Source organism: Balearica regulorum, chromosome 4, assembly GCF_011004875.1.
Source record: "Balearica regulorum gibbericeps isolate bBalReg1 chromosome 4, bBalReg1.pri, whole genome shotgun sequence".
NCBI lineage: Eukaryota > Metazoa > Chordata > Aves > Gruiformes > Gruidae > Balearica > Balearica regulorum.
The window spans coordinates 6830215-6857038 of record NC_046187.1 but is presented as its reverse complement, the minus strand read 5'-3'; the positions used below and the strand labels follow the sequence as shown (position 1 = coordinate 6857038).

General features: G+C 40.2%; 1 protein-coding gene across 1 annotated transcript in view; it reads right to left on the bottom strand.

The window, feature by feature from the left end:
* The window catches only part of AFG2A (AAA ATPase AFG2A), a 197311-nt gene that overhangs the window by 17998 nt on the left and 152489 nt on the right, over positions 1 to 26824 (bottom strand). The window contains 1 exon segment of the mRNA XM_075751101.1: positions 24051 to 24215. Within this exon segment, the coding sequence (XP_075607216.1) occupies positions 24051 to 24215 (165 nt within the window).

Below are 26824 nucleotides of genomic sequence, written 5' to 3'. Positions count from 1 at the left end.
CAAAAACCCGATGACTTTCCATTTTCATTTTTTAACGCCACAATTCATAACCCACAGATGTTGTGCATGGCTATAAATCTTGGCACCCTCTCCATTACAAAAGCATTTCCCCTGGTATTCAATTTTCTTTGCTTTACCTTAAGTCACCCTAATCATGCTGACATCTACTATCGATGATTATATTAGCCCTAAAAGATCCTTAAACAAATGAAAAGGACTGACTTCCACTCCTAAAGTTCTGCTTCCAATTTTCTAAAGGAAATTAAATAATGTATAAATCAAATGCTGGGCGCAGGCCCAGGCAGCTGAACATCGCTTTGTCCTTTCAAAGTGAAGAGGAAGTGTCTGCTACAGAAGGGACAAGCCAAGAGAAATAAAGCTTAACCTCAGCTCCATATGAAAGTGATTTGGGATAATCGGGGGAATCTGCAAAGAGGTTAAAACGGGGACCACATACTAACAGGAGAACTTTACATGACGATCAAAAATATATCAAGAGTTGACCTTCACCTGGGGGAGCTGCACAGCCCTCGCAGCCTGTTACACCGGAGTGGAGCATGAAGGGCAGGAGAAAGGAGAGATGAGCAGGAAGTCAAAAATCTATTTATAGCTGGCATTTGTCATGTCATGGTTATCTTATCTTTTTTTTTTTCTTTCCCCCCAGTTTGCAAGATTTATAAATAAGTACTGCCTGACAACCTTACAGCAAGTCAGCCATGCAGTAAATGTACGTGCTACTTTCCAGTTCTCCTTTAGCTAATACATACTACTTAGATTATTAAGTCAGCCACCGAGGGACTTCTTAATTTATGTACTACTGATGGACTGCTGATCCTCCTCTTTAACAGTGTATATATCTAGAAGGGGAAAAAAACAGTAAAAATGTGCTAGATATATACCTGGTAGTATTTTCAAAGCAAGCAATTCCTTTAATTGCTACAAGGCATTTCTTAAAACTATTGGGAACAGATGTATTTCATAATATGATTTCTCTATTAAAAGGACATCCTGATCAAGTTTACATGGCTTCAGCAAGAGTTTACACCGACATTTTTGCACACAGAAGAGCAGGTCTGAAATCTGAGATCAGCACTGGAGTTCATAATTAGGGTCAACATAACCCTATTTGCATAACGCAAACTTTGATGCAGAGAAGAAGATGCAACATTCAGCTGTTAACACTACAACTATGTACACTCTTGGCTATTTACAAAATCTTCTCCTCACCTTTAAAAGGTACAGAATATTTTAGATGCAATGCAAATGACCCTTAAACTTAGACGGTAGAAGAGTCTAGTCTTTACACTTTTCCAAGAAACCAGCAAAATTATTTTCAGCGCTGTCATTTAGCAGTTGTTTGGTCTGTCACAACACTAACTGAGTAGCTGGCAAAGCAGGGATAGCCACGTAACAGTTACATATACACGCGAATTCAACAAACATCCTGCCTAGCTGTTGCAAACACATCAGAAAATGCTTCACTGTTTAAAAAAAAAAAAAGTAAATCCCCCCCCCCAAAATTCTATAGATTTGTTTCCCTTTTAAAAAGTGGAGTCTGTATATACACTCTTATTTTGTAGAGTTATTTTAGATTTAAAGTAGGTAATGAGTGTTATTGCCAATTAAATCTCAGGATACAAATTCATCCGAACATTAAGCGCACTTGGTTCAGAAGAACCAACAGGTTTACCGGGTTCACAGCCTTGTAATTTACCAACAAGTATCCGTGTATTTCATGAGACCTATAAAAGATTAGAACAGGCTTCAGGAACGCTATTTTAGTACAAAGAGGCAATTCAATGATCTGTCGCGAGTGAGCAGATACTCCTGTCCCTGTCCCTGCTACCTCTCTCCCGACAGACCCCCTGCGAATGAAGCATTAGCCCATGCTAAGGCTGTGTTTAAAAAAGCAAACCAAGCAAAGGATCTAGGCGGCTTTAGTGGGACCACAGGGCTTTATACAAACACTACTAGAATAAACTCTGTAAAGACCTCCAAGTTTCACATCACTTTGTCTCTGCAGGTTACCAAATATCAATAACAAGAAGAAAAAAACAAACCATAAAGAAGGATGGGAAGAAGTAGGAAGTTTCCACAGAATGTGGTTGTTTGCCATCCTTGAGTTTAAACAAAACCAGGCACGCAATATGTTACTCACACATGAAAAGAGGAGAGCCAGAAAGGGAAGGAGAGACTTCTCTCCCTTTTTCTCTCTCCATGTTTCAAGAAAGCATCCCTGAAAACACACACGCATCTGCTTCGGGTCCCCTGACGTCAGTAAACACAACTGAAGTAAAGCACATGCTTAAATACATTCCAAAACACTTATCTGCTTTTAATAATTGGAAGTTAAATGGAAGCTATAAATCAATGAGCAGAACAAGTTCAATCAACAAACAAGACATTTTTTTACTTCAATGTGATGGTACTCACTGGTTCTGCAAAACTTTGCATTCAGTAATACCCATTCGTTATTAGACCTCCAGACAGTTTCTAATGCAGGACTCAGTAAATTAATTTATGAATGCTAAAAGGTGTGCACTGGTAACAGAAAGCAGTTGCAATTAATACCAGTGTGTCACATTTTTTGGTGCTTTATATCTTAAACACAGTATTAACATTAAATAGCTAAACTAGTTACAACTAGGTCATTATGTGCAAGGCACCTATCAGAAGTAGTGGTTTCCTGGGTTCCCAAACTCCCATGTGGTATGTCTTTAACATAAGGATCTTCTACAAACTACGGTCCTTCATTTTCACAGTCACCTGAATCTTCTGTTCCCAAGGTGTAAACCGTCTGCATTTCACATCTAAATACCCGACACAAAAAGCCAGGGGCTTCCACTGAAAGCCTCAATACAAGCAGAGAGCAGGCAATAAAACAGTTAGTCGCTAAGGATTTCCACCTATTTTTTAAATACCGATGTCTCCAGTACAGGAAATAGGAAGAACCGTGAAGATCTGGCTACTCATCCCTGTTTGCTAACGCTGCTGGGCAGGAATGGTCAGCAGCGTGCGGCCGGTGCTCTCGGAGAGGTTGGGAGAGGGGTAAGAAACATGGGCTCTTCCACCAGAGCGTGGGAGACATTACACACCGGGGACTCTGGCAAAAGTTGCTCCAAACAGAAGTCAGCCATTTGACTATCCCTTTTCTAAGGGACTGAACATCGGATTATAGGTCTTGGCTCTATCACAGATGTCATTTTTCACCAGCTAGCAACCTCTGCTGACATCTGGGACAGCTTGCCTTCCTGGGATCAGTGCTCGTTCACGTCCTAAACCTCATGGATTGTTGTTAGCTCCCTGGGACAGACTCCAGTTCGTTAGATCCTGTATAGCAATGTTCATGCACGTGTGTCATCTTTATACAGGTACTCATTCTTATTTAAAAATTTATCACTTGCCTACTGGAAAAAACAAGACCTGCAATAATCTTCAATGATTTTGAGATTGTTACTGTCTGCCACAACCATTTATTATTTAAGCACGGGATATTGCTTTTAATATCTCTTCTCATAATGAGATGTGGGCTGAGGAGCAAAAGAAGCCTGACCCAAAGCTGAACAAGTGTTAATACACACTCGAAACGGGCACAAAAGGAACATGGCCGGGACACAGGGCCGGCACACACAAGCCTGACATGCCCATCTCCAGCAGCACCAGGACATCCCCTTGCCCGGAGCTGGTCTCTGCCAGTCCTGCTCTGCCCACGGTAGCAGAGGGTGACAGCAGCTGCTGGGGTACCTGGTACGGCAGGGACTGGTCCCAGGGAACGCCATGGGAATTATTGTAATGGGATCTAATTTCTCAGTAACAGGCAGGATTGGGTCCTAAATTAGCAATCCCTGGCTTTCCTTAGGTTTATTCATCCTCGGGCCAATTTATCTGCTGGCATAACTCCCCTGGGGACTGTGCTAGCAAAGACTCTGGCCTAATAATTTCAGATTGATTTCTGTAGCATCATCTTTGTGTGGCTTTGGGAAGACTATGCGTATATCCTGCTACAGACCTTGCAAAAGCAAATACCAATTCTGAAGAAAGATTTTGACTATGCAACTGCACTTTCAAGATAAAAAAAAGAGTAGCCTAGACCACGGCCAAAAAAATCCAAACCAAAATGTTTAACCAATATGGAAAGTTAATGTTCTCCTGTATATTGCTTTCTGAGTTACTAGCACCTAAGTATTCTCCATGGCTGAAAGTGTATTAATGAGCTGGAAGACAAAGCGATCCAATCAGAAGAGATCAGCAGTAATTTATCCTGCAGAGGATTTACATGCAGCAGCCATGTGTGTTTGTTTATGATCTCTACATCTGGTAATGAGTTTTTGACATGATGGAAAGCTGCGGTAGAATAATGCACTCTTCCTCACACTGACTAATTAATGCTCTACTTAATCTGGAAAAAAACACTTTAAAAATAAACACTAATTTTCAGCAGACCATAAAGAATAGGTAACAACTGAATCACATAGCATAGGCCTAAAAACTGGTGTAGCAACCTCACAAGCATTAAAGAAAGGTGATTTTTAACTCCCAGAGTATCACATGCAGAGCGTGTGCACACATATACTTGACACTGCAAACAGTACATTAACATTTCAAGTTTTTCTGAAAGAGAAGTGCAAGTATACATTTTCTCCTTGCAGCGTTTTTTCTTTTGCACCACTTCAAGGGCAACAGACCTTAGATACCTGCAGAGATGATCAAAGCCCGAGTTATAATCTGTAGGAATGACAAAAACCAGTAAGAGATGGCCGAGCTAAAATATTTCCCATCATTCACACACTGCGTGTTAAACTATGACTTGGATACAAGTCACCTACAGTCACAGTGTTGGCCATCACCCTCGACTTCATTCTGACAATTGATAAAATAAGCGGTAAATCACAATTTCCACAAGTGACATTGACAGGAAAAGCAGCCAGCGCAAAGATGGTTAGACATCGGATCCCCACAAAAAAAAAAAGAAAGAAGAAAAGGCCAGGGAGATGGTGTTCAGCCCATCCTCTGCCTGCAGGGCTGGCTGCTGGGGGGGAACACAGTGGGGGCTCTGTGCCCTCAGCTTCCACTGAAGTCATTCCATTGCTTTTAGTCACTTCACCAAGACCTTGTCTCCACAGGATGTTATGCTGGAACAGCTACTGCATTTACATTCACACCCTATCTCATTCCAGGATAACTTCCTCACATTGACGTGCCCTTAGAAGTACAAGAAAGAGCATTCGTCTGTGGCTGCATTTAGCCCTAGGCTGAAGTCTCACGAGGTAACAGAGAATAGAGATTTGGCTTTATCTTATAAACTGTGCTAATATATATCACCACCCTTTGGACTGAAACCAACTACTTCTCTCTAATCTCCCAATCATTTCCCACAGAAAGCGCGTACTTTCTTTAGCCCACGAAAGAAGGCAAGGATGTTAGGAAAATCAGAGGTATTGCAGGGCACAGAAAAACCTGTGTGAGCTGTACCCAAGAGCAAATTTCCCAGCCTACGATACCAGAGCTACGAAATGGTCCCTTTCAGTGACTGAGAAATTACCACAGTGGCTGAAAGAAAAACTGCCTAGGCTACAAGTAGTGAGGAACAACGCTGGGACTGATTCCCCAGCTGGAATTAAAGGTAAGTCACGTAAAACAGACAAACACAGAGCAAACGAACGAGTAGGGCTTTAAGCTTTTCATGTATATTGAAGTGACAACATCAAAATACGGTTTCTCCTGCCAAGCACAACTCATACAGCCCTCCCACTCATACAGCCAGTGTACAAAGTTTGTAACTCAGGAGTTCTTGTCTGCTCTTTAGCTGCAATAGAAAATGCATTTTCCTCACAGCTCAAACCCCTGCGGAGACCATCTACAACACCCCCGTCTCCCTGGTTCAGGCTTCCCGACGTGAGCAGCAAGGACCAAGCGGAGAACCACACGTCTGACGGGGATATTCTGGCAGATATGCCCCTGTACCTCACTGGGTTCCCAGGTCTGCAGAACATCTTTGTTCCATTTAGACTAATTCTTTCTTTTCTTTGCTTCTGAGAGAAAACAAGTTACAGCTTCAAACCACGTAGGGCGGCAGGCTTAGTGCTGCAGAATCCTCACTTACTCACTGCTTCTCTTTCCTCAAGTCGTCTCTATCTGATTTACTATTTACCTACAGACCATATGGGAACCATGTCGGGAAAGCATGCATCCGGGTTCACGTTCAGAATAAATACTTTTTATGACTATTCCCATGACCTGCAGCAATCGAGTAGATTAGTCACCCACAACTATGTATAATCATACAATCATTTAAATACATTTTCAAAACAGAATACGTTTTAAGATACAGATCAACTAAATACTCCTCTATAGGCATTCTAACACTTATTTCCTACAACTTTGCCATTTCCACCTGAGATAGAAAGCACTACCTTTCAAGTGTGGAGTCAATATAGGTAAAAAATCATAAACACCTGGGTCCATGTGAAAGTGCAGCCTGCAGACTATTAGTGCTACCTGGTCTGCTCCATTTTCTCAACAAAAGAATGACAAAGGGAAGCAGGAAAAGAGCTGAAAGTGGATGCTGATGCTGAAGTAAAGGTGCCATTCTATCAACATACGCAAAAAAACCCAGTCTTTTTTATTCTCTGCCTGTTCCAGAAAACCAAACTCCCTCTAATTTTAGGTTCATCCAAAAGCAGAATTGCAAAAGCTTTCAGCTAAACAGTGAATAGAATATTTCCCAATCAAAATATATCATTTAATCCAAACCCAAATAATCAAAGGGTCAAATTCAACCTCACCTATTACAATTAGCAACAAAATTGAAAGGAAATCTTGAAAAAGTCATTTTGAATTGAAATACTTAAAATTTTTTCAAGCTGAAACATTCTGAATTTAATTTCTAATGTAAAAAAATTAAGTCAATGACACAAAGCTAAATAAATTATTCAATTTCATGTTTCTAAATATTGTTTTTTACCAAAAGAATGTCTAAAGCAAAATTTATAACAGTAAAATTAAAAACTGCAATTTTTTTGACGTAAGTAATGAGACAGCTATGTACTGTACTACTTCATCTTACTCAGGATTCTTTTTTTGGTTTGTTTTTTTTTTACTTTGTCATCAACCTCTGGGTTGAAGAGAAATCTGATGTGTCCCTTTTGCTTTGGGAAATGGTTCTGATAATCTTTTAAGCATTGTTGCACATGCAACTGCCAGGAGTGAAGAATGCTTGTAGCTCTCCCCCGCCTCCCCTCCCTACGCCGTCCACCCCGCAGAAGCCGGCAAGCTCATCTGCTGCAGGATATTTGCAGAAAATCTCATCGGCCAAACTGATTGCATCATGTTACAAGACTTAACCAGAACACACGGAAATCTTCCTTTTGTTAAAATCATACACAAAAGATGAAAAAATACAGAGATTTCACAAAGTTGCTTGTCTTTTTATAGCCCTTTTTTTTTTTTTTTTTATGAAATGGAGGCCGGGTGTTATTTCTACAGGCAAATGTTGGAATACTGTTGTAACCCTCTAAAAAAGGAAAGGGCTTTTGTTTTTCTTCTTTTTAAGAGATGCTTTCCCCATATGTTTCTGAGATGGTATGCGAAACACTGTGCGGTCTTTCCATCTCACCGCAACGTTGCAGTTGAGCAAAACACTCAAGCAAATGCTCAGCTGTAAGCACCTGAGTAACTCTTCTCCTCGGCAGCAAAAACGGATCCCGAAGGAGGAGGGACTTGCCCTCATTTTTGAAGTGAAGCACATGGTGAACAGCTTTCCTGCACCGAGGCTTTTCGGTATGCTCGCTGTCAGGCGCACGCAAGCCTGTGGTATCGACCACGCTGCGCACAAAGTCGAGCCGTTCCTGGAATAGTCAGCAATCAATCTCTGCCAGCCGGCCGCCTCCTTTGCCAGCTCCATTTGAACTTGGAAAAACGCGGTATCTGGAAAATTATTTAAAACTGCAAATTTCCTTTCAATGGGTTTTCTTGTTGTTCTGCTTGTTTTGGGGGTGGAAGGCTGGAGCGGGAGGAGTCATTACATGGTGAAAAGCAAAAAAAACACATTTTCATGTGTGATTACTTATATTAATATGTATCATTTTACATACATAGTACATCTACATATGGAACCTATTATTATTGAGGAAATGTTTTTTTAATGAGGAAGACTGAACAATACTTAAGAGAGAAAATGTTCAAACCGATGTTAATTTGCAGCAGAAGTAACAAAATATTTTAATAAAAAACAGTAAAAAGACTGGCCTTTGTATCGAGGATTAGCCCAGTCCTATGCTTACACCTTGAGAACAGGATTTGACTTGCATGGCTTCTCCAAATTTTGCAAACCTCCTAAGCTGAAATTTAAACTCTGAGTTGTCAAGGAGGTTTAAGAGCAAGACCAGTACTTTAGCTCTACAGAGAAACAGAGATAGCTCGTTATATTTCCATTTTCCAGATCCATGGAAGCATTTTTACTCCCTCTACCTTTTTTTACAGAGCCTGTGCCTGCCCTCTCTTCCTAGCCCCCAAACTCATCCAAAAGTAAATAAAAAAAATTAAAGAAAAAAAAAAAAAGGATTTAGGTAATACAATCCCTTGTGTATAAATGTAGCTAATTATATTCTCAATTGCTGAGCACTGTTTCCTCTCCCTCTCCCTGCATGCTGGGGTTAATTAAGCTTTCCTTAAATGTTGCATATGAATTAAGAGGAAACAAACAACAAAAAACCCTCACTATTTTCAAATGAAAAAAATCTGGTGCTGAAAAGTCCTGGCAGGCTAAACATTAGTACAATAAAACTGCTGGATTTTATATGGTAAAAATAAAGTCACTAAACGCTCTGTGTTTTAAAAATGAGAGACTTTCAAGAAAGACTGTTCACTGTAGGAAAGAGATACTTTCTTTTAGGAATCATCTCAAAACCAAGGATGAATAATTAGTATCAAATATAAACCTCAAAATAGACTGACTCTGTTATCATAACGAAAATATTAATGCGCATTTACTATTCCTGCCAAACGTTATCAGTGTTGTTCTGACTCGCAGGGAACAACCTGTTCTGTGCGGATCCTGACTGGGCTAGGACTGGACTAGGTTTATCATTTTAACACCAGCGACGTTGTTTTGTTCACCTTGAAAAACCACAGCACGAACACTGATCGCAAGAGGATACCGCACAGGTCTCTGCACTGGCTCTTTAGGAAAAGCCCGAGGAGCCCCGGGACTGCGAGCCCAGCAGAGCAGCTCCTGTGGTCCAGGGCATCTACGTTCACTTACCCTCTTCAATTATTCTTGTCAAGCCAACAGTTTTAAGCACTTTCTTTCAATAGGTCGAACTACTTCTGCTCTACTGATTTTTATTTATTTTATTTTTTAATTTAGCAACTTTCGAAGCTTCCTTGCTGGGTTTTCCAAGTCCCTCTTTCAATGGCACGGTGTCAGGATGGCAGTGAAACCAGCACCAGCCGCTCGATACTGGCGTGATGCAACCTACTGGTAACACCCCACAGGAGCCAGGTACCGAAACAAATGTGTGTCCTGACAAAGACAAAATTTGTAATCATGCCCCAGAGGTATTTTGAATGTAGTTTCTGATTCCGAATCTGCACAGTGCAAAACCAGTCCTACCTAGTATATGGCAAGAAAGAAGGCAAATTATTATAATTTCTTCTGTTACTTAGGAGGCACATAGATACTACCAAATACAACACCAAATGCCTTCCGAGTCTTATGTAACAACAGATTTCAAATTATAAATGTCACACAGGCATAATTTCAGGCTTTGAAATATGGTTTACTTGTTACCAAATACGATGTGTCAAATGATTTATCAAATTCACAAGAAAGAAGAAACCAATGAAAAAAATCCAACCTATCTCCCAGCAAGTCCAGGACTGTTTCCAGTGAAATGTAGACTGGCAGAAGAGAGATTTATTACCACAGTTTCTTAATGCTGTGTTTTATAATTTAGCAAGCCTGCCTATCATGCTCCACATGGTACTTTTACCAAGCACAATAGATTCACCTGGATTTCCACTCGCTGCCTGCAAGCCTTTGATGCTGCATCTCCATAGCCAATTTCTACAGATGGAGCTATTTTTGGATGGCAATAATCTCATGGGGGCAAGGGGAAAAAAAGTGTTTCCTGCTTCAAAAAGACATGATAGGAGTGGCAGATTTGTTTTTAAAAGTTAGCCTGATCTTTAATGTGCCTACAAGTAGCATTGAGGCCATTCTGAGTTGTATTCAAACGCTGATTAAAAGGAGGTGAATTCATCTGGGCACCGTTCCTCCCAAACACATATAGCCACATCTCGTATTATCTGTCAGAAGCAATACTGAAAGACCTGGAAACCTTTACAATAACTTAGCTTGGGACCAAATGGAACAGAACATGCCTACTCTCTGACGCCATTAAAATGCAAGGGGTTTTCTTGGTCACGGAAAAATCATTTTGCTATGTCAAACTCTAATCGCACAAAACGGCACTGGGTAGTTCACGCATCGGTTGGTTTGACAGGAATGAACTGTTAGAAAATGACAGGCACGTAAGCGACAGCAATAGAATACGGCTGCAAAAGTACATCTTACCTTGAAAATTAAAAAATAAAGAAATAAAAGCTTGATATATCTTCTGTTATTTGTGTTATCTAATTAATAATATACATTAAATTAGAAGACATTTTAATCTTTAGGAATTAAAGAAATAATCCTTGGATTTAGCAAGCTCAAACGTGTATTTGATTTTAAGTGCATTAAATGATTCCATTGGTTACAGGGAATTTTTTATGCACATGAAAAATCTTTGAAACGCTGTAGGGTAACAATCTAAACTTTGACTAGGCTAGAAATGAGAAGGTATTAATAGTCTGGCTTTGGCTGACGTGATAAACTCAGCTGAAGAGTTGAATTCAGATTTCAAATTCTCTCAGACTTTGAAACTCAGTCAGACCAATTTCTAATTAGCCATTAAGAAATAAGTATCTGCCTTGGTGCAACACGTATATGAAAGTAATGAAAAATATGTTCATGTTAGATAGCAGTTGTTTCAGATTTGTAAGCACACATTGCAGACTATTTTTTAGTTCCTTGGTAAAAGGTACATCCATTAGCACTGTGGTATCTCTTTGCACGTTCATTACAAAGAAAACACAAGCAGTAACACATTCATAGGTTGAAGAATAAGTCTTTAAAGAGCTAATGAGAGATCTTTTTTGTTCACATTCATGATTAAATCCTACTTCTCTAGGTTTCATGTACAAATTAGACAGCTTGGAACAGAAACCTTACAAGTTATTTATGAAATCCATTGCACATGCAGAATTGAAGGAAGTTGACTGCTGCAATACACATCTAGTCAAATGCAATCCACATTATGAAAACATTTTTGATTTGAAATAGCTACAAAATGTAGTACATCTCCAGGATTACCTGGTTTTAAAAAACCATGCCTGGCTGGATGATTCATTTGCAGCTTTGTCTGCTTCACCTTTAACAGCAAATTCATTGCATGAGCTCGGGGATGTTCACTTCAGAGGGAGAGCTGGTAGACTCACATTCAACAGCACAAAGACAGACCTGCGTATAATTAAGTGCTAAAGAGAAGATGAACATTTGTAGTGTAATGTGCAGCCAAATATGAATTTCTGAAAATTCTAAATCTTAGAGAAATAATTAAATATATGGTAAAAGCTCCTACTATGCCTTTATAAGAAAGAATATATATAAAAAAGAAAAAATATATATACTCACATACGCATTTGTAAAGGGTAACACAACTAGGACACAAAACCCAAATGAACACACTGTTACTATATGAGCAGGTCAAACAAATGCAATGATAATACTACCTGAGCGATAATACTACCGAATCATTTTTAAAAAGTTTCCAACAAAAGTTGGAATCTTTTTCCATCACATGAGAGAGGCTTTTTGGCTGTATTTATATATCATCCTGAGTAAACTGGTTGAATTGCAAAGACAGAACACTAGCTTAGAATAATGAAAGGAAAGAAAAATACTTCTGCTCCGTACTGACATTTATCAATATAAAATGGCCATTTTTTTTGCCATTGTTTGAAGTAAGGGAAGTAATTAAAGTATGCAAACCCATTTTGATACCACCGCCCTATTTCCTGCACATGTTAGTATCAAAATGCCTCCCCCTGCTCCATACGTGCTGCCCATTAACTGTCCACAATGAACGTCGTACTTCCACAGCACATGTTTGAGAGCACTCCGAAACCGGGAGGTTGGGCAACAGCATTGCTCTATGCAAAACCAGCCAAGTCCAGTCAGGAAACAGATTAATTTGAAAGCCTTAATTAATGACTGAACATTTATACAGCCAAGATTTATGAGTTACAAGGAAGTAAGTCCAAAACATAACACTCCCTCCTGCATGCAGGTTCTCTTTTTAATGGTAAACAATTAGCCTAAGGTGAGATACTGTCTAAATTCTCAAGTTCCCTTTCTTCCTCCAACTTCCAAGCACTGATAGAAGACAAATTAACTTCATGCTTTTTTTTTTCTTTTTTCCTGCTCTTCTATAAATATTGTTATTAATAAACAAGGGTTAATGAAGACAAAATATAGATTTTTTTTTTTAAAAAAAACCCAATTATTTTTAAAAAGTGGGGGGTTTAGCTCACAAGTGCAAAAACAGTATAAAAAAAGAAGAAGAAAGGAAAGAATACTTTCTGGATTGATAAGTTTACAGAATTTATTTTCTATATATGCTTGAAGCAAATCATAAACAAGAAAAGGAAGGACTTTAGAGATTTAAATATACTTATTGAAAATATATATATAATCACATGCAAAAACCTCTCTTAAAATAAAAAAAAAAAATCCTAGGTTTTTCTTCCTTGAGTATACTTCACTGAATTCACAAATACTTTTGCAAACTGAGTAACAACAAATGTTAGAAATGAAGAGTAAGTTTTCAGCTTTTAACATTTTGACTATATTGCACTTCTGAAGAGAACTGACATCTTATCATGATGAGCCTTTACTGTTTGAACATTAAAACAAGACTGCCAACTCTTCTTTGGAAGTCCTCAGGCCCTAAACTAGAAAAGTAAAAATCAAGAAAAGTTTTGTTCTCTCTTGTTTATACTAAATTACCAAACACATTTTCTTGCCTGCAAATTTTGTTTCGCTAACAAAGGAGTGCGGTTTGTTTCTCCCCTTGGTTTATATTACAGATGAACACACAAAAATGACCACAGAAATGGCAAGATCCCATAAAGTGGTGAGACGTCTGATTACAAGAGTCTGCAAAGAGCCCGCATCCCTACAGCCTTACTGAACGCCCTCCCTGGCAAGGGAACTCCCCAAAACACCTCTCTCCAGGTGCACGGCTACAACTACGACTTGCAGACATAACGAGAAATACAAGCAGCACGTGGTGTTTGGGTTTTGGTTTTTGCTTGGTTGTGGTGGTGTGGCAGTACTGAACGCCCAAGTCCCTATCATTGCCTGCCATGAGAAAAATCCCCAACAACCTGTTGTCTTGGCTGCTTCTCTTTCATCCTTCATTCTCCGCTGAACGATGAGAACCATGCCTTGCAAGGGAAAGTGGCTGCTGAAGAGAGATTGAGTGGAAAGAGTTTTCCTGATGTGGACTCTCAAACACGTGGAAACATCCCGCCACAGAGACCCACAGAGTCTAACCTAAGAGCCAGGTGCACTCCCCCCCCCCCCCCCCCATCACTTTCTCATCAAATGGGAGCTCACTGGGAATAGTTCCAAAAAAAGACAAAGTTGGGTTATCCCAGTAAAAAAGCACAGTAAGAGAAAAATGTACAAGACAAAACATAAGACAGATGACTGCTCTTCCTCTCCTTTCCCTCCAATGGTGTGCTTATCTGTGCAATGTTAAGTATAATAGTAATAGTCTAGTTTTATCACTAATTTACTTTGTTTGATAGTAAATGAAATATAAATTACCAGAAAGCCAATCTCTGTAAGAAGCCAATTAGTCTGAAATCGTAACTAACCCCCCCTCTTCCCTAAATAAGAAAATAAATCAAACAAACAAAATCCAAAGCAGCTCTTTTAAACTGGGCAAAATGCTTTCAGTTCTCCTTCCCTGACAATGGGGATGTCAAAACCAATTAGCAAGTGCAGTCATCTTGGGTTTTGCTCTGTTTTCTTCCACGGCAAGTGGTCAACCCGGATCCGATGGCTCACTTCTATACACGCAATGCCACGGACAAATTACAGAAGACTAAGACCCGAAAGGGTTTTTTCCTACCCGACTATCCTTGATGTTTTCATTACTCAAAGACAGGAAACAAAAAGCTTAAGCTAAGAACTAGGTGACAGTTTGAAAAAGTTTAATTAAAAAGCAAAACGGTCCACAGAATTGCTTCTAACATAGCTAATAATTTGCTGCAGAGTTATTATTGTGCTGTTTCCATCTGCCAGTAACCATTTAATCCTCCTGCCAAAGGCAATCTAAAGCTTTATGTATTTCCACATATATTTAACGGAAACCATAAAAGATAACTTGGAAATAACAACTTCCAATTTTTTTATATACAAAAATCTGAGCTATGCTAGTGCATGCACCCATCAGCTTTTCAGTAGCGCTAAGAAACGCTACTTGACGGCTTCTACTCCAGGCAATGGTTTGAACGGTAAGGCCAAAGTTTTGTGCCAACACAAAATCTTTGTTAGCATTCAAATACAAAACAGAAAGCCAGCTCCAGATAGCTCCTATTAGAGTGCAGAACTTCTTCAATGGGATTGCAGCTCTCCTCCTCATGAGCTGCCTGTGTTAATGCATGCTGTGAAAACAGAAGTTACATGGCAAGAATGAAAATTTCCCTGTTTGACAACATAGGTTTGGCTGCAAATACTTCAAAGCTTCCCTGTTTCCACATTCAGCATCAGTGACTGTCTTAATTACTAACAACTTCTCAAACTGTTTCAGAATTACTGCTGAGCAGCTTAATCTCACCAAAAAGCCTCCAACTCCAACAATGTTTTGCTAAAGTTTGTGGATAAAAAAGGAAAAGTAGAACAAAAGCAGATATTTCAACTATTCTTTCCAAAAAAATCTCACTTAGAAAAATAAAATTATACATAATCAAAACCTCTTTGAAAGGAATACAGCAGAGTGCTTTTTGAAACTCAAGTAACTTAATGGGATGATAACAAATGTGTAAGCTTGCGACTCATGCACATTTTTAGGGATGGGAAGTATAAAAGCATATCACAATTAAAATGTTAAGAAAAAAAAAAAACCAACCTACCAAACCTCTCCAAACACTTTATCAGTAACGGCCATCTCTCCCCAAATAAACTCGACATTTACTTTACACAAACGAAATATTATTTCTATTATAGGAGAAAGCAATAGAAGCAGAATAGTTGGGGCAGGTTCTATACAACTGTAGCTTTAATAGCTTCGAAGTTTGAAATTCAGTACCTGTATTGTTCAAGATATTCACAGTCTAATAGCCCACTTATTGATTTTATTAGATATTATTTTATTATTCATTATTAGGTTCCAAACTTTTGCAACAATTACTTTGCTGATGACTGCCAAAGGCACAAAACCTATTTCATACGTACATAAAGATACCAATATATGTTCAAACATTTTACTTCATACACATGCACCTCTCCAATCTCTGCAATCCTTTGCAGTTCAGTGAAGTGTAAATAGTTAGTGTTGTCATTAAAATACACATTCTTCATTCGCAACAACAATACTCAGGTAAATTAATAAGCTTTTTTACCTGAGCTCTATTATTCCTCTGCCATTCATTAACATTTCTTCCACCTTGACAGCAATTTAACTGGCACAGCACCAGAAACACAAGTAGGTCAGCACAAGGTGTTCCTCTGTATGGTTTCAGCTGGTATAAACATCCTATCTGAGTTAGCCTTCAGGTACTACATTTAAATATTCCTAGTGCCAATTCAGATAATAATCAGAACTATTTTGGATATCCCTGTCCAAGTAATACCCTTATTTTTTGGAGAACTGATTCTGTTAAGGACGGAAAGGAAATTTGACTGCAGAAGCAGAGAGCCCTCTGCAGCTCTCCTGGCCAAACCGATGCCCGAGATTATGTCTCAGTGCTACCTTCATGAGAAACCCCCTTTAAACCCTTAGCATATCCCCGAGGAAAATGTATATACACATAGAGAAAGGTAAATTGAATACTTAGGTTTGATAGTCAGACATTGTACACTATTAAAAGTAATCATAAGAGGCACTTATCAGTCAGACACACGCTAATCTTAAGAGCATGAGAAATAACAATGGATATGTAAGAATATTTACTTTTTTTCCCATTTATGAAAAAAGTGGATACAAATCAGTGGTCTCACAGAAAATGAAACAAAAAATTTCAGACGTATCCTTTGCTAATGTACTAAGACACATTCAATATTTACAGCAACTTGTATATAGTGAGGATCTGGCCCTGCAGTTGGTGTATAAGCGTCAAGGATCACGTACAGTGACTTTTTGGTGACTTCCTCTAATTTGTATGCCTTGTCTTATACTTTAGGACTAGAGTTGAGTCAAACTCAAAGCAGAAAGCTCATTTCTAACCACGTACCCTGTGACACATCATAACTTGCAAGATCAAGTACCAGCACTACAGGTTTAAATCAGAAAACCAGGTCAGTGTGAGGAAAAATTGCTTAATTTTTTTTTCCCCTTTTCCTTTTTTTAACATAAAAGCAAATTCCACCACTGTGAACCGATACAAGCATTTGTATTATGTCAGTGAAAATACTTTAAAAGGCAGAAATAAACCAACATTTTCAATTCCTTCCTGATCACTGCTAATGCAATTTTTACTCTGAACATTATATACCCCCATTTGTGACCATTGGTATACCAAAAGCGTGTGCTTTAGAACACTGAAGAATAATCCCTGCTGCCTGATTAAAAAAAAAAAAAAAAAAGAAGAATAAATTAAATTAAAAGTTGCTAGAAATAACTCACATGCAAAAAATAAAACTAAAAGAAAACAATAGCAGTAGCCTAAAGAGACATATTTTTTCCTTCAGGAATGAATTCCCATCTGCTTTTAAAGAGCAACATGTTTTTCCATTGCTGGGAATTACAGCCAAAACCAGGACAATAAAGCAGCAAAGCCACAGGGAAGAGCAGAGAGCAAGTGAAGCTGGCTGACGGAGTATCACTCTAGGTCCCTCTTCTATAGCCCGTGTTTCGGTGACAGCTCAACGGTCCCCCCGCTGTGCTGGCAACACACTCCCCTCTGCCACCCTCGACCACGGGGAGCTCCTGGTAACTCCGCCGTGTGCAAGGTGGCGTGGAAAAGGGAAGGGAGGAAATCAGCATAGTCAGCACCGCAGGAAAACACACGCATCTCCCGTGGCCTCGGCTGGTTTGGTGAAACTACCACCCTTTTATAAAGCTCTTCGGAAGTGAGCAGCCCTGTCAGCAGAGGCTTGCATGGCCCTGACACGAGCGATGCTCCTATCGCAGGTTCTTTCTCCAAACAGGCATGCAACATGCAATAACCCTTCAAAGGCACAGGGAGGACAAAAGCAAATGCAAGGGCTCATTTACAGAACCTGGGTGGACGATGCCATTAAAATAGTTAACGAAGACACAAGAAAAAAAACCAGATTGAAATTAGCTGTAAGGTTCCTGCACTCTAACTGTTTCAGCATTTAAGGAATCAAAATGTTTTCGGCTCTTTGGGCTGCATGGAGGAAGAAAATTTCAGGTTTGAGAAGCAGGCTAAATTCCATACCTCAACACTGCTTGGTGCTCGCTTGGGAGTTCAGTCAAATTCCCTCTGGCGTTTTCCCCAAGTTCCTCTGAGGAGCACTGTTCTTTGAGTTACTTAGGAAGCAGTTTCAGCTGCATCCTCCTGAGCTGTTAATGGGTCTGACCTTTTCGGAAACGCTAATGTCCCTTCAGTCAAATGCATTAAATCTCATCTGCTTGATTAAACTATTAGCAAATCATTATCTCACTGAAGGATAAAATGTTCTTTCCCAGATGAGCTAGCCATGCATAAATTGCAGTGCAAATACTCTCCTGTATACCAAACCTAACGTTTTGCATAAATATGCTGATTGCCAACCATAAGTTCTATACACATAGGGTGAATGCATACAGTACTCTTTGGGTCTCACCTGAGACGAGACATGATAAAAATCAGCCCACTGAGGGCAACGAGCCCCCCACCCCATCTCTGAAAAATGCACGAGGGGAACCAGATCTTGCTAAAGTGACTAAAAAGGAGAACGGGGAGAGGCAGCGTAACACCACAAACTCTTGCGGTTCGGCACCGCCATGCCGATGAGTGATTACCCAGACGCTCGCGCTGCCCTCATTCCCATCTGCCCAAGCACATTCTGCACGTACGAGGTTCTTGCGAGACCAGCAGTAAGCAAAATCCCATGGGAAGTCCTGTGTAGTTAGTTATTTCCTTTCCTGTGATTCATCTCGTTTATCCCAAACACTGACATTCGGAAAACATTCCGAATGCCAGGTATTTCCTCACCTTCCAGCCACCTGTGCCAAACACATCCTCAGCACCGATAAACGTGTGTAGGAAGGTGGTGATCCCGTATTACCCATACTGGATGAAGGCTGACTCTCTTTTCCTCACCCACCCACACAAAAATGTTCACTTTTCAATGAGTGATATAAATTAACAGATCCTATGCATCATTCCAAGAGAAACCTCAGAGGTTCATCTGAGGCCTTAATCTTGCTGCGTTTCCATTTCACAGTGTTCCTCGCTTTGGAAACTGCATTTCACTGTCATACCATATCCTGGTGTGGAGCTAAGCAGAACTTGAGAAGGAAAGGCCGACCAGCAGTCAGGCCAGAGTCATTTCAGCCACAGATGCTTTAACTACCCAAGTCTGTTTTCAAATCACACATTTCTCATGAGACATGCATTTTTTTTGTGGTATCTTAGAAGTTCAAAATCCGAGGGCCCAGTCCCAAGGCATGAGGTGTTGAGCACCTTCAACACCTGTCGAATTCAATGGGAATTGAACTTGCTCTGCATCTAGCATAACTAAGCATAAAAGGAACAAACAACTTTGTATTTAAAAAGTAAACCCATGAGCTTTAGCCAGGATGTGTTTTAAAGGGTCTACTCTGTTGCTTTTTCCCATACAGAAACTTCTTTTTTTTTTTTTTTTTTTTGATGCCTTCACTCCCAAAGCCTGTGTCTCTTTTTAGGCTACTATGCAGGATTGGATCTTTTGTCCTTTAAAAATGTTAAGCAGAAAGCCTTTCCCTTAAGTTTGGAAGATCTTTTCCTTCATGGAAAACCAGATGTAAAGGAGATAACATATTTGTCGGATGTTCTTTTTTTCCCCCTATATCCAAGCCCTCTCTCACCTTTACTATAGGTGCTCTTAACTAAAGAGACAAATTTTTCCAAATCTCTTAAAAGACTGTTTACCCTCCTGTACACCTACAATGGAATGCATCCTCACTTCTTTTGTAGTCGGTACCTTCCTCTATAAGAAAGAGGAATTTGGGAAGGTTTTGGTTGTTTGGGGTGGTTTTTTAAAAAAAAGTTTACAGTTTAAATATGTCAATATCTGGTAAACAAGAACATGCATGTTTTGAGTACATATTTTAAGAGTCAAAGGCTTTAGTCGATTCGAGTTCGTACGCTGCTGCAAAGATACTTTTTGGCATCAAATATGTTCTCATTTGAGCCAGAGCAAACCTTCGTTGGCTTGCTTTTTTCCCCTTCATTCTCTGTGTTCCCATTGAGAGTTATTGCAAAGTGAGAAAGACATTTTTTACATTAACTATTCTACTTTGACTAAGAACCAGTGAAAGATTTACAAGTTCACAGATTCCCATTTTACTATTGTGTCCTGTAAACATGGAAACTGCTAATACTATAGAAACAACGCTAGCCCTTGCTTTCACCATGACCTGCTTTTCACCAATTTAGAAGCAGTCAGTGCCATTAGCTTACTTTTATAAGCACACTTATCTTAAGAATATTGTCATCATATCCAGAATATTTAATTTTTTACTACTCCTAACCAACTTGAAACTCAAAGCAACTCAACACTTGATTTCAGTTTCTGCCTAAATCCTTCCTCTCTGCTACTGCATTCTAAACTGTAACAAAAAAACCTGACGGGCTCAGAGAAGAAAAGAAGGTCCCTCACTTTACTGGGTTTATTTTCCTTTTTATCACCTATTTTCTGGAACGAAATATTTCTACAGTGGGGAAGCGCTGTCTTCATCCCTTGCTCATCCCTTTTCACCGAGCAAACTCCAAGGATTTGAAAACAGACACACCCCCTCCACTTAATTTGTAAGGCAAACGATACAGTTTTTTTTTTCCCCACACAGGTCTAATAAAGACATCAGTCTTTGCATTTATAAAGGCAGGTGGCCTCCCTCTAGGCCAAGACATGTTCCAGCTACAACCTCTCTTCTTTTCTGTTTGAGACAATGTATAATTTAAAAATTACAGGACCAGGAATTTCCTATCAGATACTGTCCGTGCGATTTTGTTCGTACTTGCACTAGAAAGTGCATTGAGACTATTGGTATTTACATTTACAACAGAGAGCAGCCAATAATTATTAAAAACCTAATCTGAACCCCAAATTAAAAAAGTAGAGCACCGGAATTTGTGGAAGGCTCATCTTTCCTAAAGCAAGTGGACTGTAGCAGCATCATGAAAGCAAGCAAAGGTAACCCAAAGAACTCGCACCACTTGCACTTTAAAATGTTGCTTTTAAACACTTCTGTGGTTGGATCTTTAATTAATCGTACTTATGGAAAGCATAGTGAGAAATCAGATAAAACCTCACAGCATGAAGTGTAACCATGAAAATACTCTAGGAAAAAGCTATGAGTGAAGGCCTCCCAATTATACAAAACCATTTAAAAAATCAGCAGTTTTATAACAGTTGGATCTCCTGCAATTTTGCCCAAAATAAAATGCAGGAACACTCAAATAAACCTTATCACATGCTGAACCGTGCCAGGCATCAGCTGCCCAGGTGTGGCCTTCAGTAGAAATTTCCTAGAAAAAAGAGCTGGGGGCAAAGACAAGAGCAGTTCCGACTGCTCCTCCACCACACCGGGGAAACCCGCTGGCCTCCGCACGAGGGCAAACCAGACACGTGGTCACTGCAGAGCTGGCCTTGAGGCAACAAGAGCTACCCCCTAAAAAGAGGTTGAGGTGGTCCTGGGAAAAGGCAGATGCCTTCAGGGCAGGGATGCAGCCAAAGAAGTTGCCTTAGAGGGAGGAGGGAATGATCCTTGGTGTCAACATCAGCTCCAAGGCCAAACCTTACTATTCAGAAACTTCTAAACCCAATTTCTTACTTTCCAGATTTACAGATACGGAAGAATCCCTGAAGAGCAGCCTCAAGCACCGCTGCAGAGCACTACTTCCGAAGGGCTTGGAAACAAAGATCAAACTCAAACCCAAATATTTCTAGAAAGCTGAGGCTTTGTTTGACCTATACTACTAGCATAATAAAAGCTAACTGTACAGACATTGCTCCTCTAATGCTCTTTTGGTTTTTTTTACATTAAACTTCATTTACACATGAGAGAAAGAAATTGTAATTCACCCTCAAATTATCTTCCATCTTCTCTCACATGAAACAGTGGGAAATAATCACCCTATTTTGCTATCTTGATGTATCTTTAAAGGTACTCATTAAAAGAAACGTACATCCAGCAGGTGAACAGAGATAACTGGTCATAAGTGATGACGGCAAAAATATACAAATATCTGATCTGAAAAAAGGCCAAGTTGGAAGCCAGATGCATACTGAACTATCCACTTTACTTGCTGTTTATTCAGCTCATGTCAGGATGATTCAACTCATCTTTACACGCAACTCCCTATTCATACAGCATCTTCTGGTCACAAAACCAAGCATTTTCCATTTCTTTTTCTAAACAAAGGGCAGAACAGTGGAATGGGAACTTGCCATTCAACAGCGGAAACTATTTGTAAAGCTGGGAAGCTGGAGACACTAGGAAGAAAAGGCTTTAATGAAACTGGCCACTGTGTGTGCCAGCTGTCAAGACTTTTTATATATTCTTCCAAGGAACACAGACTGAGGCTTTTTCTGTATTTACTCTTTACATCCCAGTTATTATAATTCTTTGAATGATGCAAAAGAACAAAATTCATGAGAAGTGCCGTATTGGAAACAGGAAGGCTCATTTTCCCTTGCAACTAGTCTGTAGCTGCACTCAATGACCCATTAACTTATTTTTGGTTCTGTACAAAGCCAGCACCGAGACATTTGCGACTCATTATCAACTGAGCACAGGAATTCACCACCAGAGCCCCAGCTGATCCAGATCCAAAGGAAATCCCCATATGCTTGGAATTTCTGAAATACAAGCATTACAGTTGTTGCCTGGTAAGAAGACAGTTTCCATACACAACAGAGGATATGTTTATATTTATGTTTTTGGAGGCTTGTATCTCAGCCAGAGGCAGATAAATTTTCCCAGGGCAGCAATAGTCATATCACTGACATCTGGCTAAAAACATAGTACTGTTTCAAGTCACTACTCCCAAGCGGTAGAGCTGTGACAGTTTTCCAGACCAACATTTAAGCCTGCAATCCTTTTTGTTATTGCCTTTTTTTCATTAGGAGATCCCACATTCTGTGGCAAAAAGATGTCCTACACAAAACAGTTTTGCTCACTATGCAGCTTTCATTCATTCCTTCCCAGAGCACAGTTTGTCCTCTGCTGTGGAGGAGGAAAGCTCTTGCGGGTTTGACTTTGGTGTCCGCCGTGACACAGCTTCCCGGAACGAGCCTGGAGGGGAGCCCAGACACTGCTGCTGCGTACGGCAAGGTCTGACCCCATCGCTTGGACTTGGGACCGCTCACAGCAGTGCCCTCACCAGCCAGAGGTTATTAGTAGGCAATGCAGCATTTTACAACATATTAGCATTTAAGTGACAGCTAAATGAGCAAAAGTCTTCCCGGGAGCATACCCAGTGACCAGTGAGTTGAGAAGGGCCTTCAGCATTATTGGAATCACACAAACACTCCACAGACACCTTCTCTTTTGGGCCAAGACAAAAGTTTAGCTTATTTCCCTGCCCTTGTAAACAGCACACAGAAAGATGGGGGGGCTGAGGCAAGCACATCACATTTTCCACTCTGCCATGGAAAAAGTATAAGGTGACTATGTAATTAAAGATGGTGTGATAATGAATGCATACACTAAGACTGGCTAGTGTGAGGTGGAAATTTTAATTCTGGTATTTCATACCTTTTAAGAACTCGAATTGGCAACCTTAATAACATTCTTTGAATTTTTGAAGTAATATAATTACTTTCAATTAATCAAAATGAGGAAAGAATGAAATATCCTTTCACGAGACACTGAGATGAATAATATTCAGGGAGCAGAGTGGTGACCACTAATGTACCCATGCTTATTGCAACTGCCAGGCAGCAGCATCTGAGAAAGCTTCTCCTTCTACCCAGGACAGGAAATAATTGTCTGACGTCCATCGTCAGAAGCTGACTAACGAACAGCAATGAGCTATAACAGTAAGTGCTGCTGTGAGGTCTTGATTATACGGAACCAGAAAATTCAAGCTTCGAAGCGACCAGTGACTCCCTTGCAATTCCCCTACACTGTCTCATAACTCTGTCTCTCCTCCCTCCCTCCCTCCCTCCATCAGAGGCTCTCAGCCACAATCCTAAATGCAAAAGATCCCCGGGGATGTGGGGAGGCCCAGGTGAACTGCCTGGGCAGTCCGGGGGCACTTGCCCCCACTCCCTCCACTCCTCCTAGCAGCACATCTTTAGTGAGGCGACCCGTGACTGTACTAAGGCTCGCCCTGGAAGAGACCCTTCCCCTGGCAACCATCCTCTGATGGAGATCTGGAAGGAAAAAAGCCCCAGATTGTATTCTGTTTTCTGAGCAGAAACATGGAAATCTCTCCAATGTTCCCTTTCACAACTCCCACCACCACTTTGAGAAGACTCAAGGGCTGATATCTTGATTTCAATTTTAAAAACAGAATTTTGTGCACCGACTCCATGGCTGTTAGCATTCAGAAAGTTTTACCTCTGCTCCTGAGTATTTCTGTGTGTGCTGAACAAGCTCCGTTAAGCAGACTTCATCACTGACTGGCATGGACTGAAAATGAAGTTTTAAGATCTCCTCGCGAGTGGCCGCATCTGGCAATGGCACGTAGATAATTCTGTCTATTCGTCCTGGTCTCAGCAAGGCCTGCAATAAAAGCACCACAGGAAGAGTTATAGCACATAGCACATCACATCGAGAAAGTAAAAACCACAACTCAATTAAAAACAATGACGCCACCAAATAACCAATTTCAGCAAAAGCAAGAAGCTGCACAAGAACAATCGAGCTATGTGCAAGAAGGGTAATTCTCCTATGTTAGAATGGATCAGTAACTGAAAAGACAGTAAAGTTACTTAGCTTGAGAAATACCAGTTTATGGAAAAAAGGAATCATAAAGGAACCATAGTAATTGTCCTAAAATAATAAATTTAGGCTTGTTGCAAAGTGTGCTGAAATGTTATGACTTCACGGAAGGACAGGTAGCAATGGACACATCCCAAGTTCAGATCTTCAATCAAGACAAGTGGAGAAAAAAAGATCTTTGAAGTGAAGCTTCCATTCTGGATTCATGTTGCTTTATCCCAAATTATTAGAGCTGCACACGCTTACAGAAGAGCAGATTACTATGACAGTTTTTTAATGCAAAATAATGTAACAATAGACAGAGGCCAGTGATGCTCAGCTTCAAAAAGGGAGAGGATAAACCATAGCCTTGCAAAAGCACTACTGTTAATCCATTTTAGCATCAGCTTTGAACTGTTGGAAAAACCCTGCTTCTTCCTTGTGCCACAAGACAATTGAAAATTCAACAGTTACATGCTAAGGCCCCAACCTTCCAGTTTCATACACGTATATTGGCCCTTGCACTTTGGTTTCCCAGGGTTAGTTTATATATACACTGGGGAGGTGGGAGGGTGACAGAGCAAACTCTGGGCAGCAGCTGCAGACAACGTAAGAGGGGACAACAGCCACAAAGGGCAAGTAGAGGGTTCAGCCTGGATGGGAGGAAAAAAAAAAAAAAAAAAAAAAGAAAATCTCTAGAAGAGAAGCGTGGCCATGGGGCAGGTCATTGGGGAGGCTGCGGAAACTTTGTCCTTGGGGGGTTTTGCGGCTCGGCCAGACAAAGCCAAGTCCTCCCCGATCTGGTGCTGGCGACAGTCCTGCATTGTGCGGGAGGGGGGACTGCAGGAGTCTGGAAGCCCCCTCCAGCTAGAGTTTCTGTGCTTTCTGGAGGGGGTCAAAAGTAAACTTTATCTCTATATAAAACAATTATATCCAATACACAGGAAAAGCCAAGCTCTTAAATATATGAGAGGAGAGGAAGCTTATTTCCCTATATTTCTAAAAATCTCCAAGGTTTTTGAAAACCATCTACAGTTAAAATAATAAAAACCCTCCGAGCCTTTCTTACTTGACATTTGAAAAAACAAAAAACCAGAAAAACAACAAACCACCTGTAAATAGCAAATGCACATAAATAGTATTGAAACTATTTTTTAAAAACTGAACAATGTTTATAAGATTCAGCATGTAACCTAAATTGTTTTTATGTTATGGTTCTCCCTTGGGCAGAGTAGTTTGAGTTCCAGATGACTAGAGATATTGCATGGCTGTCCTGGGCTGTCAGCCAATAAGTCTTTTCCCAGCCTGATCATGTCAGTGAAAGTCATGCTGAAAAAATAGTAGGAAAGAGCTTTCCTTCCTGCACAGCATTGATCAAGTTAACACCCTTCCTAGAGTTTCTTTAAAAAGACCGTTGTGGTGCTTCAGAGTGGAAAAATGTATCCTGAATGCTAAGAGATGTCTTGTTATTTTTAAAATAGAACATGAAAACGCTCAGCACGGCACTGCGGTGTGTGGCATGGAGCTACATAAGGACGGCTGTACTGGGAAGACTAAAGGTCGGTACCCAGCCTGGTATCAAGTTCCTGGCAGTGGCCAATGCTGGATCCCTATGAAAGAGCGAGAAGCAAGCCATCACTGATATTTCCTCAGCAGACTGTGCTACTTTCCACAGCACTCTTGATACATTCACCAAAGAACTCAACCCACTGATGCTAACTCAACCAGTGTGTCAATTCAGCGTCAAAATCATGTGCGTATCAGGATTTTGCCATTTTTTTGCCAACAAACTTGAAAGAACAATTTGCATGTTTCAAGACTAGGCTTGGAGGGAGAAGAATTATACTGGAATTGCGTTTTCCATGCTCTGAAGGAAATGCCCATAGCTAATCCTATTATTTAGAAGAAACAAGAAATGTTCACATGAGTACAGTGGTGCACCTCTTTTAAATCAAGGCAGGTTTAATCAGGACACCTAGATAATTAGAACATTTTCTAAAGCCAGCTTAGTTTCACACTGATTAATGACCACAGCTGTTGTGGAAGTGGGACAGGAAAAATGCTTGATGCCAATCAGCTGGGAACAAGCGCTCCCCTGCATTGCATCGGCTTTCAGTTCTGAGATACAGTCTTCTAACATGACAGGGCACCCACGCTTGCAAAGCACAACTGCAGATGTAAAAGAGTGAATATATTTTTTTTTCTCAGTTACTAAAAAATGTATTTTCTCCAGTTTGTCTCCAATACTTTGCGTTTTATATATAGTCATAGTTGGAGGCCCAAGTTTTAAACACGCTATCATTACTTTTTGCTACATTCAGGCTTAGGGACCTTATCCAAGATGGCCAGATGTGCTGGGAACTGTACAAAACAAGCACAAGTCAGTCTCTGCAGTGCTTGCTGCTTAAATA